The sequence below is a fragment of the Grampus griseus genome (genome assembly GCF_964374135.1).
Source record: "Grampus griseus genome assembly, chromosome: 11".
Taxonomy (NCBI): Eukaryota; Metazoa; Chordata; class Mammalia; order Artiodactyla; family Delphinidae; genus Grampus; species Grampus griseus.
The window spans coordinates 36,093,383-36,106,722 of record NC_139005.1 but is presented as its reverse complement, the minus strand read 5'-3'; the positions used below and the strand labels follow the sequence as shown (position 1 = coordinate 36,106,722).

At 42.0% G+C, this 13,340-nt stretch overlaps 1 protein-coding gene across 1 annotated transcript in view; it reads left to right on the top strand.

Annotated features, from left to right (window-relative positions):
- Positions 1 to 3,248: 3,248 nt before the first annotated feature.
- The window catches only part of DBX2 (developing brain homeobox 2), a gene marked incomplete at its 5' end in the record, with an annotated part of 39,145 nt that continues 29,053 nt past the window's right edge, over positions 3,249 to 13,340 (top strand). The window contains one exon of the mRNA XM_082665861.1: positions 3,249 to 3,648. Coding sequence (XP_082521987.1) covers positions 3,249 to 3,648 — 400 coding nt within the window. The remainder of the gene's footprint in view (positions 3,649 to 13,340) is intronic.

Genomic DNA, 13,340 nt, shown 5'->3' with positions numbered 1-13,340 from the left:
CCTTCACAGCTCCTCTTTCTTTTTTCCATCCCTCCATGTCGGTATCCCCCAGCATCTATCTCCTGACTCACTTCCCTTTTCACTACATTATTCTCCCTCGAAGATTTCATAAACAACCAGAACATCTATCTCCATCCTTTTGTTCATACCCCCATGTAAAACTACTCCTCCTCTTACGAGTTCCCATCTTGATAAGTGGGCATCTGCTCAGTCACTGAACCAGAAAGCCAGAGAAGTGATATTCTTCTATATTCTTCCCTTATCCTCTATAGCTGAGGTTTCTCAGCCACCACACTACTGACATTTCAGGCTGGGAGCTGTCCTGTGCATTACAAGATGTTTAATCCAGCATCCCTGGATTCCAGCTACTAGGTGTTAGTAGCTAACCCCTGCCCCCCACCAAGTTGTGACAACCAATAGTTGTGACATTGCCAAATGTCCCCTGGGGAGGGAGGGGGTCACCCCCCCACTGAGACCTGCATTATCCAGTCTTATTGATTCAATCATTACAATATTTATCTCCTCCATTCCATTTTCTTACCATTAACTTTATTAAATTCCACATCATCTTGTCTGGATTTCTCCAGTTGCCTCTTATCTGTCTGTGGCAAGTTGGCTGACCCAACAGTTTCTTTGCTCAAATCTTCACTGTCACCTTCCACTAAAAAAAAAGGAATACTTGTTTTTCAGCCCCTCTTCGGACGGCCAGGCAACACCATTTAGCCTGGCAAATCAGGTTTGTGGAGAGGGTGACAGTTGAACTTAAAGGTTCCAAGGCTTTGGAATCATCCAGTTTAAATTGTGTCTCAGCCTTATGGCTCTGGTAGTTGTGCAGCTTTAGGAAAGTTACTTAAATTTCTCTGGGCCCCATGGTAACACTGGGATAACAATAGCACCAACCTTATAAGATTATTGTGGAGACAAACAAGTTAAAATGTGTAAAGTGCTTAGTGCTATACCTGTCTAAATGTAAACACTGGATAAATGGTGGCTATGATACAGGAATGGCAGCGATGATGTAATCGCTCTATTCCTTGCTAATCTCAAAGGTTACTACTTCACATTCTATCCTCAACCACAGTCCACTTTTTAGGACTCAGTTTAGGGGAGACTTCTGGAAGTTTTCTCACACTTTTCTCTCCAAATTACAAGATGTTACTTGCTTTTCTCCCTCACTAGGCTGTGAACTTCAAGGCAACGACAAGATCTTTCTTTATATATTCCCAGGACCACCACAAGTGCTCAATATACATGAAATGCTCTGTAAAGGCATGTTGATTAAATCAATAAGTGAATGAATATTAGTAACATGCACCAGCCTTGCCAGAAACTTCTCTCCCATTTGGCAGCAGCGGGAAAGGGTGGACCTTTAAAAATCTTTGGACATACCAAGTGTAAAGGAAACACAAATCAAGCAGGTGAATTTTCAAGAGGAAATTTATCTCACAAGCCTGGCAACTCCAGCCAGCTTTTAAGTAAATGGAAGCTAGGGGCAAAATTATTCTTAGGGTAAAGAGTAAAACTATACATGTGACCCCAAACTTTGCAGACATCCTTTAAAAACTGTACTCTAAATAAATGCATCGAAATTTGCACAGGAGAGTGGTAGTGGGAAGTGTGAACTGACAGAGAAGTCACAGTGTAAACACTCCATTGACATAGACAGTCATGAGCAAAATGAGGCTGCTGGGACTTCCCTGGTGGCACAGTGGTTAAGAATCTGCCTGCCAATGCAGGGGACACGGGTTCCAGCCCTGGTCCGCGAAGATCCCACATGCCCCGGAGCAACTAAGCCCACGCGCCACAACTACCGAGCCTGCCCTTTAGAACCTGTGAGCCACGACAACTGAGCCCGCGTCCCACAACTACTGAAGCCCACACGCCTAGAGCCTGTGCTCCACAACAAGAGAAGCCACCGCAATGAGAAGCCTGCGCACCACAATGAAGCACAGCCCCCGCTCACCACAACTAGAGAAAGCCCGCGCGGAGCAACCAAGACCCAACGCAGCCATAAATAAATAACTTTAAAATAAATAAATTTTAAAAGTGAGGTTGCCTTGTGGTTAACTAGAACTTTTAATGACACACATGCTTTTTTTCACCTGTCCAGTCTCTATTTGGCAGACTGTCAATAAATTGAAAATACCCACAATTCTAGGGAAAAAAAGAAAAAAGAGCAACTATAATTCTAAGGAGCTCAGTGTTCACACCCGGGTCTCTGAGGAGGCCCCAGCCACCTTTGGTTTGGTGGTGGCTTTCTTCCCGGGTTTTGGACTCAAGCATCTGTTGTTTGCCATTTAACCAACTCCAACCAAGATCCCCTTTTCTAGATCAAAATTTATTAGATCACCTCTTCTTGAGTCTTCCTAAGTCAAATCTTACTAAAAAGTCACTGGAAATGAATTGCTGGAACCTGAGAAATTTCTTAAAAGGTCTTCAAGAAAAACATTTCTTTTCCTCTTAAAAACAAACAGGGGCCACATTTAATACGCGAACAACCCCATTCTTGAAAAGGTACCTTTTCATCTGTACCACCACAAGTCTCAGTAACACGTGTGGCTTTCTCTGATGACTACAGCCCTTCGAGACACTGGTGACTCCCATTCTCCTCCCCTGGATGCCCTGAAGTGACACCAACACGGGACAGCCAGGGGTCGCCCAACAGGTGGTCCGCCGAGCGCTCTCCAGGTGAGAGCGCCGCCCGCGCTCAGGGCGCACCGCGAGGGCGTCCACGCGTCCTGGCCCCCCGGGGCAGCGCTGGCTCCCTAGAGAGGGCCGGGGCCTGGCTGCTGGGAGGGGGCGAGCGCCCGGTTCCCGTCGCCTCCACTCCCGTCTCCTCCGGCTACGCGTCCCCTCCCCTTGCCAAAGCTCGGACTCTCGGGGTTGCCCTTATTGTTGGCCGCGTCTGTCACTTTGTGGGCCGGGTGACATGAATGGATGGGCTGGACACACCTTCCAGCCTTCTAGAAAAAAAAAAGTCTGAATCTGCATAGAGGGCGGGAGGGACTCCCCCGGCGCCCCCAGAGCCAACGCCGCGGGCAGGGGAAACGCACAGCTCCCCCCTCCCACACTCACTCCTCCCCTCCTTTAAAAAACCGCCCAGCCCAGAAAATAATATCTCTCCCTACCCGCCAGCGTCCGCGGTGCTCTCGCCTCCTTTCCCGGCTGAGCGCGCTCCAGCGTTGCGGGAGGCGGCGCGCGGGGCGCGGGTCCGGAAGCGGGCGCGCAGCGGTCCGGGGCGCCGCACCATGCTCCCGAGCGCCGTGGCGGCCCATGCCGGCGCCTACTGGGACGTGGTGGCTTCCTCCGCGCTGCTGAACTTCCCCGCCGCGCCGGGCTTCGGCAACCTGGGCAAGAGTTTCCTGATCGAGAACTTGCTGCGGGCTGGGGGCGCCCCGCCGCACAGGCTACCACCGCCCCCGCCCCACGGCCCGGCAGCAGCTCTCGCCGCGGGCGCTCAGGTCCGGCCCCTGCCCGCCAGCCCGGTTCCGCTCAAGCTGTGCCCCGCGGCAGAACCAGTCAGCCCCAGCGGGGCGCTCTACGGCACGCGGTGGGCGTTTCAAGTGCTCAGCCCCTCGGCGGACGGCGCCAGGCTGCCGAGCCGGGCTCCGGCGGACCGAGACTGTGCCTTCCAGCCATCAACCCCAGGTGAGTCCGCTCTCCCCTCCCCAGCTGCGCGCGGCGCTTCTTGGCCTAAGGATCCCGAGACCTGGGCGCGCCGGCCCTAGTGCGCAGGAATCCGCCTGGGTCTAGACCTTTCGAGAGCATCTAGAGATTCAGTGGAGATGCCGCCTCGGGGGTGAGGAGGGTACCACCACTAACTGTGATTTTCCTCCCCTTCGCGTACCACCAGCTTCCTCTCCGTCCCCTCTTTCTACAAGTGGTAGGGCTGCCTTGAATTTAAGGCCTTTTTTGAAGAAACTCTGGAGGCACCTCCTGGCATTAGCCGAAAGGGCAGCCCCGGTCCTGAGATCTCTGGGTTCGCAGGACCAGTTTCACGGGGTTTCCCAAGTTCAGCGTCTCCACCCGCCCGCTCCTGTCCCAGAGGCCGCGCGACACCCTTTCCCTGGAAAGTTCTTGGCTTGGAGAGCCTCGCTCGGCCCGCTTTGGGGGCTTTTGCCTCTTCAAACCGTTGCGACGGTCGAGGCGGTTGCAGAACGCGCGCAGAGATCTTTGGAAAAAGAGTTGCGCAAAGTTTTGGCTTTCTTCACTCTTACATTTTGGATCACTGAGACGCAAGAAAATCGAGGCTGGCTTTTTCTTAGTGCTGAGCTGGAACAGCCTAATTGGCACCTGGAGTAGGAAGTTCGCCAAAAAATGAGAATTTACCAAAAGAAGGGCAGTTTTGGTTTGCTTGTTTTAATTCCCGAATAAAACCTAAGTGTCGTGACTGGGAAGAGGATGCGGACAGTTTAGTCAATATATTAGCTAAAGCTTACGGGAGGGGCTGCCGAAATTGGCAGCGAGAAAGGGAAAGCCTCTTAGAGACTCAAAAACTGAGATCCAGTGGATTAATTTTTTTTTTTTTTTTTGGCTTGCGTCCTTTGACGATCTTAACTCATTCTTTAAATCCCGGTGGGTTTGTCCAGAATGACTAATAGACGCTTTTTCAGCAGATTTCATTGTCCCACCAAACTGCCGAATCAAATTTATTGCTAATGGCTTTATAGAATTGAACATGTTTAGAACCTGTCCTGGTCTTTCAGTTTGAAATGGTTACTAACAGAATGGGACAAATATAATTATATTAGCACCGGTCTCATTCACATAGTGTAAAACCTAAATTCTAGGCAGCCTTTTCGCACCCTGGGAGAGGAACAAGTACAGTTAAGACAAAATTTATGTGCCTTGGAAATTTGAGCCACTCTGTTCTTTTTGAAGTATTAGGAAAATTAGAAACGTGTAAAGCAGGTTCGTGTAGACAAGAGCTGGTAAATAATGACTCATTAAAATAACATTTTCAAGAAGATTTGGTGATTTGTATAACTTTTGGTGGTTTGCCATGGTGTTCATAGAAGCTGTTTTTCAAGAATTCTTAAGTTGCTCTTGATCATGACTGGCTCCTCAAAAAAGTTAATTTTAACCTTTGTAGATTTTACAGGTTAAATTTAAGTAAACCAAATGCGAATCAAATGCAGACATTTCAATAACTGAAAAATAATTTTGTATACCTATTCATTTTCATTCAAGATGTTACAATTACTGGGTAAAGGGTTTCCTAACTACGTTATTTTTATTTTCAAGAACATACTCATTCTTGTACGCTTATTAAAGTATCAAAATGCAAAAATGCTTTTTGGAATAATTGAGAGTATAAGAAGTTAAATTTCACTTTGAAGTATTTTCATATAGCTTAAGCCTATATTTTTCCTAATTTTTTTTCAGTCCTTATTGAAGATTTGATGTTTTCCTAGGTTAATTTTTATTTGAACAAATAACTTTTTATTTCAAAAAACTCATTCTTGTGAAGAGTGCATTTAATTTTTGAAACTCAAAAAATATCTTAAGATTAGAACCCCATAAAATTGTGCCCACAAATATGCTGCTTAAAAACATTTTAAAAAAATTTTGACAGAGAATATAGCTTTCTGAACCGTGCTCCAGTTTTATTTAAATGACAGATTCTTGCCCTACCAAATGTGGAAATTCTTTTGTACTGTGAAGAATTATGAAGTTATAATGAGTGCTGACAATGTTAGCTATCACCTGAAAATTAGATGAGGATGAAATAGTGATTGACGTTCTGTAAAGAGTAGAAAGGAGATTTAGAAAAGCTACTGTTTTCAGAACGATAAAATACTTCTTTCTGAAACATCAGTGAACAACCAGTTCTCATCCTTTAGACACTAACTTAGGAGTGGATCACAAAATGTGATTTTTAATGATTTCGGTGTATTTGACTACTCATTTTTTTCTCAACTTAATTTGTTGAGTGCACCAGTCTAGATGTTGAATAAGAAAACCCCGGAGTTCTTTTTAAGGGCACTGGTGAAAGCACCATTTAACTAGAGGATTTATGCCACTGCATGCATTTCGGCTTCATTATTTTTGTTACCCACTATTAATTATACCATATAGTTCATTCATTCAGCAAATGCTTACTGACTGTCTCCCATGTGTTCAGACTGTTCCAGGCCATTGGGAGAATCAGTGAACAAAACAGATGACTGTCTCTGCCCCTGTGAAGCTTATAGTCCATGTTCTGTCCTACTTTATGGTTTACCAAGCATTTTCATAATTGTTAGCTGCTTTAATTCTCATAATAGGCCAATTTTTTCCTACAAAGATTATTCCACTTCCTAATTTTGTTTTTGTCTGAAGTATCAGTTTAAACATCTGTGGTCTTGTGAAAGAGAAGAAAATTGCCCCAAATCTCCATATTCCTTGGATTAGTCTTTCACTGGATGTGAGAAAACTAATGAGGGCTTATGGGATAACCAATTGCATGTATCACAATAATAAATCAGGCAGGGATCTTATATCTGAGCCCATAAGGAAAGAAATTGGCCTTCCCCTTCATCTTGTTACGTGTCTGAAAGGTGGTGACAGTAACACAGGTTTACAGATTATGGATGAAAGTTTAGCTTTTGACAGAGAATATAGCTTTTGACAGAGAATATAGTACTTCATCCCTGAAAACTGGCAAGCCTTTAAGTATTTAGAGCAAGCAAAGGAACATTCCATAGCTGTATGTTGTCAAGTTGTATATATAGAGTAGTTTAAAAACTTAAAAAATCAGAGGGCAGTCTTCGAAGTTTGAAAGGGGCATGTTTAGTGTAATAACAGGTAGTTGAGTAGATTCACCTCCAGGGGTTGTATGTGAAAAAAAGAATTTTGGATATTATAGTTTATTAATGAAACCAGGTTTTTCAAGTAAATCCTAATCATCAGAGATCCTCCCCCAGAAGTTCATTAATGTCATTACTTGGTGGCTATTGTGCTAGATTTAAATATCCATGTTTTTGTATATTAAAGAGGGTCCTGAAATGTAAAAAGCTGAAAATTTAAAATTTCTCTTAGTTATGTCACCAGTTTTCTTCAAAGTAAGTGGAACAAATAGCCTTGCTTTTCAGTAACATTTGTTATGTTAAACATTTTAGAAAGTGTTTGAAATGAAGATAATATCCTGAATGTAATTTAGTGATTATTAAATCTACTCCTAGGGCTGCATATAAAAGGCTTAGAAAGCAAATGTTTATTCTGAAACGTTGAATTGAACTGTTCTTTTTTTAAAGTAATTTTGTCGAGTAGGTTGTACTATGTAGTACAGAAATGGAACCACATCCATAGTATTTTTTTCTGGTACCCCTGTAGGGCTGTTAATTAATGTGTCACGTGCACTCTGAGTGTCTTGTCCACCTCACAGTGCCAGTTACTCTTGACCTATTAATCCTTGACTCCGTCTTAAACTACTTGCACTTACGTTTTTTTTCCCAACTGGTAGCTTTATCCGCTTTCACTGAGATACCTGAAAGTGTGACATAAAATAGCTTCTCTTACATCTTAGGCACTTTGGAGAGGGAGAAGAAGATGAATCTGTGCTCCAGGTGGGGATTCCAGTCCAGCTGAAGACTGCGATTTGATTTATGAAGCCGGAGTTTGTCATTTATTTTTGCTGACGCTATGCTCTAGGTTTGTTTTGGCAAATTAAAGTCACAGGATCTTGACTATTGATGATACTGACCCAGAACCAGGACAAAGGGAATGGGGGATCCAGAAAAGGATAATGATGGGACCCATGCTGGTAGTTCCTTGCTCAGGCTATCGCCCCAAACATCCTTTGGTGGAATTTGTAGATAATACCAAACAATATTCTTACTACACCTGTACTTTTTTTTTTTTTTTTTTTTTTGCTGTACGCGGGCCTCTCACTGTTGTGGCCTCTCCCGTTGCGGAGCACAGGCTCCGGACGCGCAGGCTCAGTGGCCGTGGCTCACGGGCCCAGCCACTCCGCGGCATGCGGGATCCTCCCAGACCGGGGCACGAACCCGTGTCCCCTGCATCGGCAGGCGGACTCTCAACCACTGCGCCACCAGGGAAGCCCTACACCTGTACTTTTAAAAATAATCTGCTCAACATATCTTTGGATTTATATGAAGATATTAATAACTTTTACATAGTTCCTGAGGAATCAGCTCTGAACAAATTGTTATAGGGTCCCCAAGTTCATAAACTTCAGGTTCAGGAAGTTCTTGCAGTGACGAGAACCAGTAGGATTAAGAGACAGTCCTTTTACTTCTGGTTCAGATTGAGAAAACCACACTCCCTCCAAAATAATGTCTGAGTTGGAATTACAAAAGGGTAGCAATTTATGTGCATTTTACTTGCCTCTCACTTTAGCACCTATCCCTCTCCCAATCCCTAAAATATGCTTCTCTACTTTGCTTTAACAGCAAGAAATTTCAATCTGTTAACATGTATTGAAGCTTTATTGCTGAGGTTTAATAATCAAATAGGAGTAAATACAGTAGGCAAGTAGGAACATTTTAGAATTTCTCCCTTAACTCTTACTCACTTTAGGGATTTGAGGATTATTTTAAGAGGCACAGTGGTTTGAATGCCCAGAAAATTGCGTACGGATTTATGCAGAAGTAAATGTAGGTTCCAGAGGGTTCAGGGTCGTGTCAGGAAGCCAAAGGATGTCATATGTTGTGGGCAACTTAAAATAATTGGCAACGGTGATTTTTAGCTACTTTTGTTTGCCATCAATGTGGCTCAGTTGTGGGACCCAATGCTGTGCATTAGAGTCCGTTATATTCCTTTTGGAGTGTGCCTCCTCCATCCTGTTCTTGTGCCCACCAGAAAAAGTCTCTTTTTGCTATAAGAAAACATCTTACGGTTAGTTTTGCTGCTGAACAATGATAGAGATGGTATCAAGTTGAAAGTAAGGGAAGCAACATAAATAATAGCTGTGTTCATAAAATACTTTTAGCTTCATTGCTATGAAAGTTTTTACAGAAGCAAAAATGTTATCGTCTTTCAAATATTTAAACAAATGTGTGTTTGGTTTTTTTTTTTTGAGTCATAAATTTCTTAATTCTCAAACTCTAAGAGTTAACAAATCAGCCATTGGATCATGTTGTGAGACTGGTTTATAATGTGTCTGATTCCTGAGGCAGATCTTATTTGTTTGGTATCCTGCTTATTTCGATTTAGTTTTTAACTTCTATAATTTGAAGTCATAATGTAAGGTTTTTGTTGGATTCATAAAAAAAGTCACTGATAAGTTACCATTTATTTCATATCTCTATGTAACCTTGCTTTATAAGGTTTTTCTGAAGTCTTATAAGGCATTAATCAATAGGATTATCAAATATTTTGCATAAGAAATGTGTTTTTATGTTAGAGTTGGGGGGTAAATACCTTATTTTCTCCTCAACCTACTTTCCACCACACTATTTCTCTTGCTGACATCTCCCGTAATTTTAGAATCCATTTTATACCTTGTGGGAAGGCTTGATTTGTAGCTCTTAAAACAGTGTTTGTCCACTTAATCTTGGGTTAACAGAGGCCCTAAATAAAGTTTTTTACCTTAATTACTGTCATTTTTCTTTCCACAGTGAAGGTACACAATTTTTAAGTCAAATTAAAAATTAAAAACAATTTTTTAAAATTTAAAATTAAAAAAAAATTTTTTAATTAAAAACAATTTTTAATCACTTTGTTTTCATTCAAATGCACCTGGAGTCTGTCAGGAATAAAAAGGGAAACTGTAGAAAGAAACAATATGATTTTTATCCAGGAATGCTTGTTAGAATCCTTCTTTAAAGACTTCATTAGATCATGCTTCCATTTTAAACTTTCTTAGTAAGAATTTGGATTTTTGCCTTAACGTATAATATGCTTACCAGACCCTTGTATATTTTATTCCAAAAATATTTTATTTTACTTTCAGTAATGTTTCCACTTTTAATGAAATCTCTCCCTTTCATTCTTTTTAGCCTCCAGTCAATACTTGACTTGGCAATGCTGAGTGATTCATCACTTTATATAAAGTTACCATAACTGATTTTATCTTTAATAACGTTATTATTTTGTCAGCCAGCTATTAGTTGGGAGTATTTCAGGGGCACACTCTTTTTGTAAGTTATATGAACAGTAAACTTAAGGCACTAAAATTCTCTAAAGTCAAAGATCAGGAAGCCTCTATAAGTTTTTAGACTTTTGTTTCAGAATCAAACAAAGCATGGGGAAAAGGAAAGGAAAAAAACATCAGGTCTTTTTCTATATATTGCTGAATATTTAATTGCCTTCTTGTTTATAGGTATTCCAAAGATGAACTAGGTTTTTCCCTTTTCTTTCACGTGTTCAGGCACCACGCATGCCATAACAGCCTTGATTTCATTAGTTCTAAGTGGCCGTCAGAAACAGAATATACAATATCTACCAGTTCTCTTGAGAAGTCTCAAAATTCCTTGTTCCTTAAAGATTTAAATCCCTAATACTTTCAAAATTAAAATATGTGGAGGAATTATTCTTTGAGAAGATTTATGTACGTTAAAAGAGAATAAAAACCATGACTGCTGGTGAATTTTTTTAATAGACTAACCTAGGACTGGATTGAGTTTAGGTGTGTTGAACCTACCCTAGAGTTAGATTGGGTCTGAAACCAAAAGACAGATTCTTCAAAGCGGGAACAGAGTCATTTCTGTTTGTCTACGTATTTTCTATAGGTGCTTTCACACTGCACATTGAACAGCTGCAACAGAGACCACATGGCCTGCGAAGCCTAATGTATTTACTATCTGGGCCTTTACAGTAAAAGTTTGCCAAAACCTTTTCCAAAGCATAAATGGCAAATTGAGTCAATTTTAAAAGAATGTGTAGTTTTCTGAGCTGGTTTTAGCAGTAATTCTTTAATTTTAAAGTCTAGATTCACATCTAAGGTCTTTAAATTACTGATTATATAATCCCAAGCAATTCATGTAACTGCATTGAGCCTCATTTCAAAATGACCACAGATGTTAGGCTCACCATTTGACTTTCAACCACATACCTCAAGAGCCCATTGACAACATACAGGGAAAGATGTGAAAGACAGCTTTCCACCCTTCCACCATAAGTAAAATACATACTGGAAAAGGGGTATTGCTGCGAAGAAACCATCTCACAACTTAGAGGCTTAAAGGAACAATTTATTATTTTCTCTCACGGTTTCGTGGACCGGCAGGGCGCAGCTGGGTGGTTCTCACTTGGAATCTCATTGCAGTTAGAGGTCAGCTGGGGCTGCCATCATCTGAGGGCTCAGCTGGGCTGGATGTCCAAGATGGATGTCTATTGACTCGCTTGGCTGACAGGGACGCTGGCTGATGGGGTGCTCAACTAGAGCGGTTCCGGCATTCACACTTGGATTTTCCAAGGGCCTGGAGCTTCTTATACCATGGCACCTGGGTTCTGAAAGGCAGAGTTCTAAGAGCAACATTCCTGGAAACCCAGGCAATAGCTGTAAGTCTTCTTACAACCTAGCCTTGGAAGTTCCAGAATGTCACTTCTTCCATATCCCTTGGTCAAGCAAGGCAGCAAGACTATCCCAAATATAAGAGAAGGGGAAATAGAGATGGCTGTCAATGGGAGGAGTGCCAAATAATTTGCAACCATTTAAAGTGTGCCAGGAATTAATCACATATCGTGGTAGAGCTGGGAACTCAAGGAGCCTTTATTGAGGATTTTAGAGGTTTGAGAGCTACAGGTACTGTTCTGCCATGGTATTCTCTTCTGTGACACTGACTTTATAATAAAAAGAGCAAGGGATTTCCTCAAATTTTGCTCATTTTTTGGAAGCTGTCTGATGAAGACTCCTTGAAGGGAGAGGCAGCTGTCTAATGAAGACTCCTTGAAGGGAAAGGCACTAATTTTGATAATTGCAATGAACTAGAACCCCACAGCTTGAGGAAAAGCCAGACCCCACCCCCTTGTTGGTGTCGTGAGGACAGAAGAGAAGATGCTAGTGGGAGTGTCCAAACAACTGGTCGTTACCTCTTGCCACGCAGCATGTGACCACAGTAGAATCCTTCCATTTAGCCCCTGTATATTCCACTACAGCCCATCCACTACTGCCAGGTGATTTTTTTTAATGTAGCTTTCATCATATCACCAAGCTATTTAGGAAAACCTTAATTATCCCCATTTGACTATCAGATCAAATAAAAATATTCAGTTTGTCCTTCAAGACCTTCATTCCATCAATTGCATTTAGCTCCTCCAGCCACCTTCTTTTTTTTCTCAGTTATATATATATTCTTTTTCAGATTCCTTTCCCTTATAGGTTATTGCAAAATACTGAGTATAGTTCCCTGTGCTATACCGTAGGTCTTTGTTGGTTACCTATTTTATATATAGTAGTGTGTATCTGTTAATCCTAGCCTTCTAATTTATCCTTCCCCACCGCTATCCCTTTTGGTAACCATAAGTTTGTTTTGTGTGTCTGTGAGTCTGTTTCTGTTTTGTAAGTAAGTTCGTTTGTATCTTATTTTTTTTAGATTCCACATATAAGTGGTATCATATGATACTTGTCTTTCTCTGTCTGGCTTATTTCACTTAGTATGATAATCTCTAGGTTCAGCCATGTTGCTGCGGATGGCATTATTTCATTCTTCGCTGAGTAATATTCCATTGTGTGTGTGTGTGTGTGTGTGTATACACACACACACATATACGTATACACCACATCTTCTTTATCCATTCATCTGTCGATGGACATTTCGGTTGCTTCTGTGTCTTGGCTATTGTAAATAGTGCTGCTGTGAACATTGGGGTGTCCAACTACATTCTTTTTTTTTTTAAACATCTTTATTGGGGTATGATTGCTTTACAGTGGTGTGTTAGTTTCTGCTTTATAACAAAGTGAATCAGTTATACACATACATATGTTCCCATATCTCTTCCCTCTTGCGTCTCCCTCCCTCCCACCCTCCCTATCCCACCCCTCTAGGTGGTCACAAAGCACCGAGCCGATCTCCCTGTGCCATGCGGCTGCTTCCCAACTACATTCTTAATGTTCACATCTTTGGCCTTGGGCCAGCAGTCAGGCTGGTCTCCTTAACCTGCCCTGGGTGTCACCATCATCCTTGCCTTCTTTCCTTTTGTTCATGCCACCTTTCCTTCCTGGAATGCCTTTCTCTTCTTTTGCCATTCAAATACTTTCCAAATCAAGTTTCCAGATCAAGATGCTTTTCCTGCTTAAAGCCTTCTTTGACAAAGCCTTCCTAACAATAATAACTCTTTTCTTTGTTCTTGATAGTATATTTTAGTGGAAATGTGGACCATGCTGCTTCTTTTTATATGCTGTCTTACAATCGATCCCAAATTATATAATAGTGGTAGGAATAAAGGCTAACATT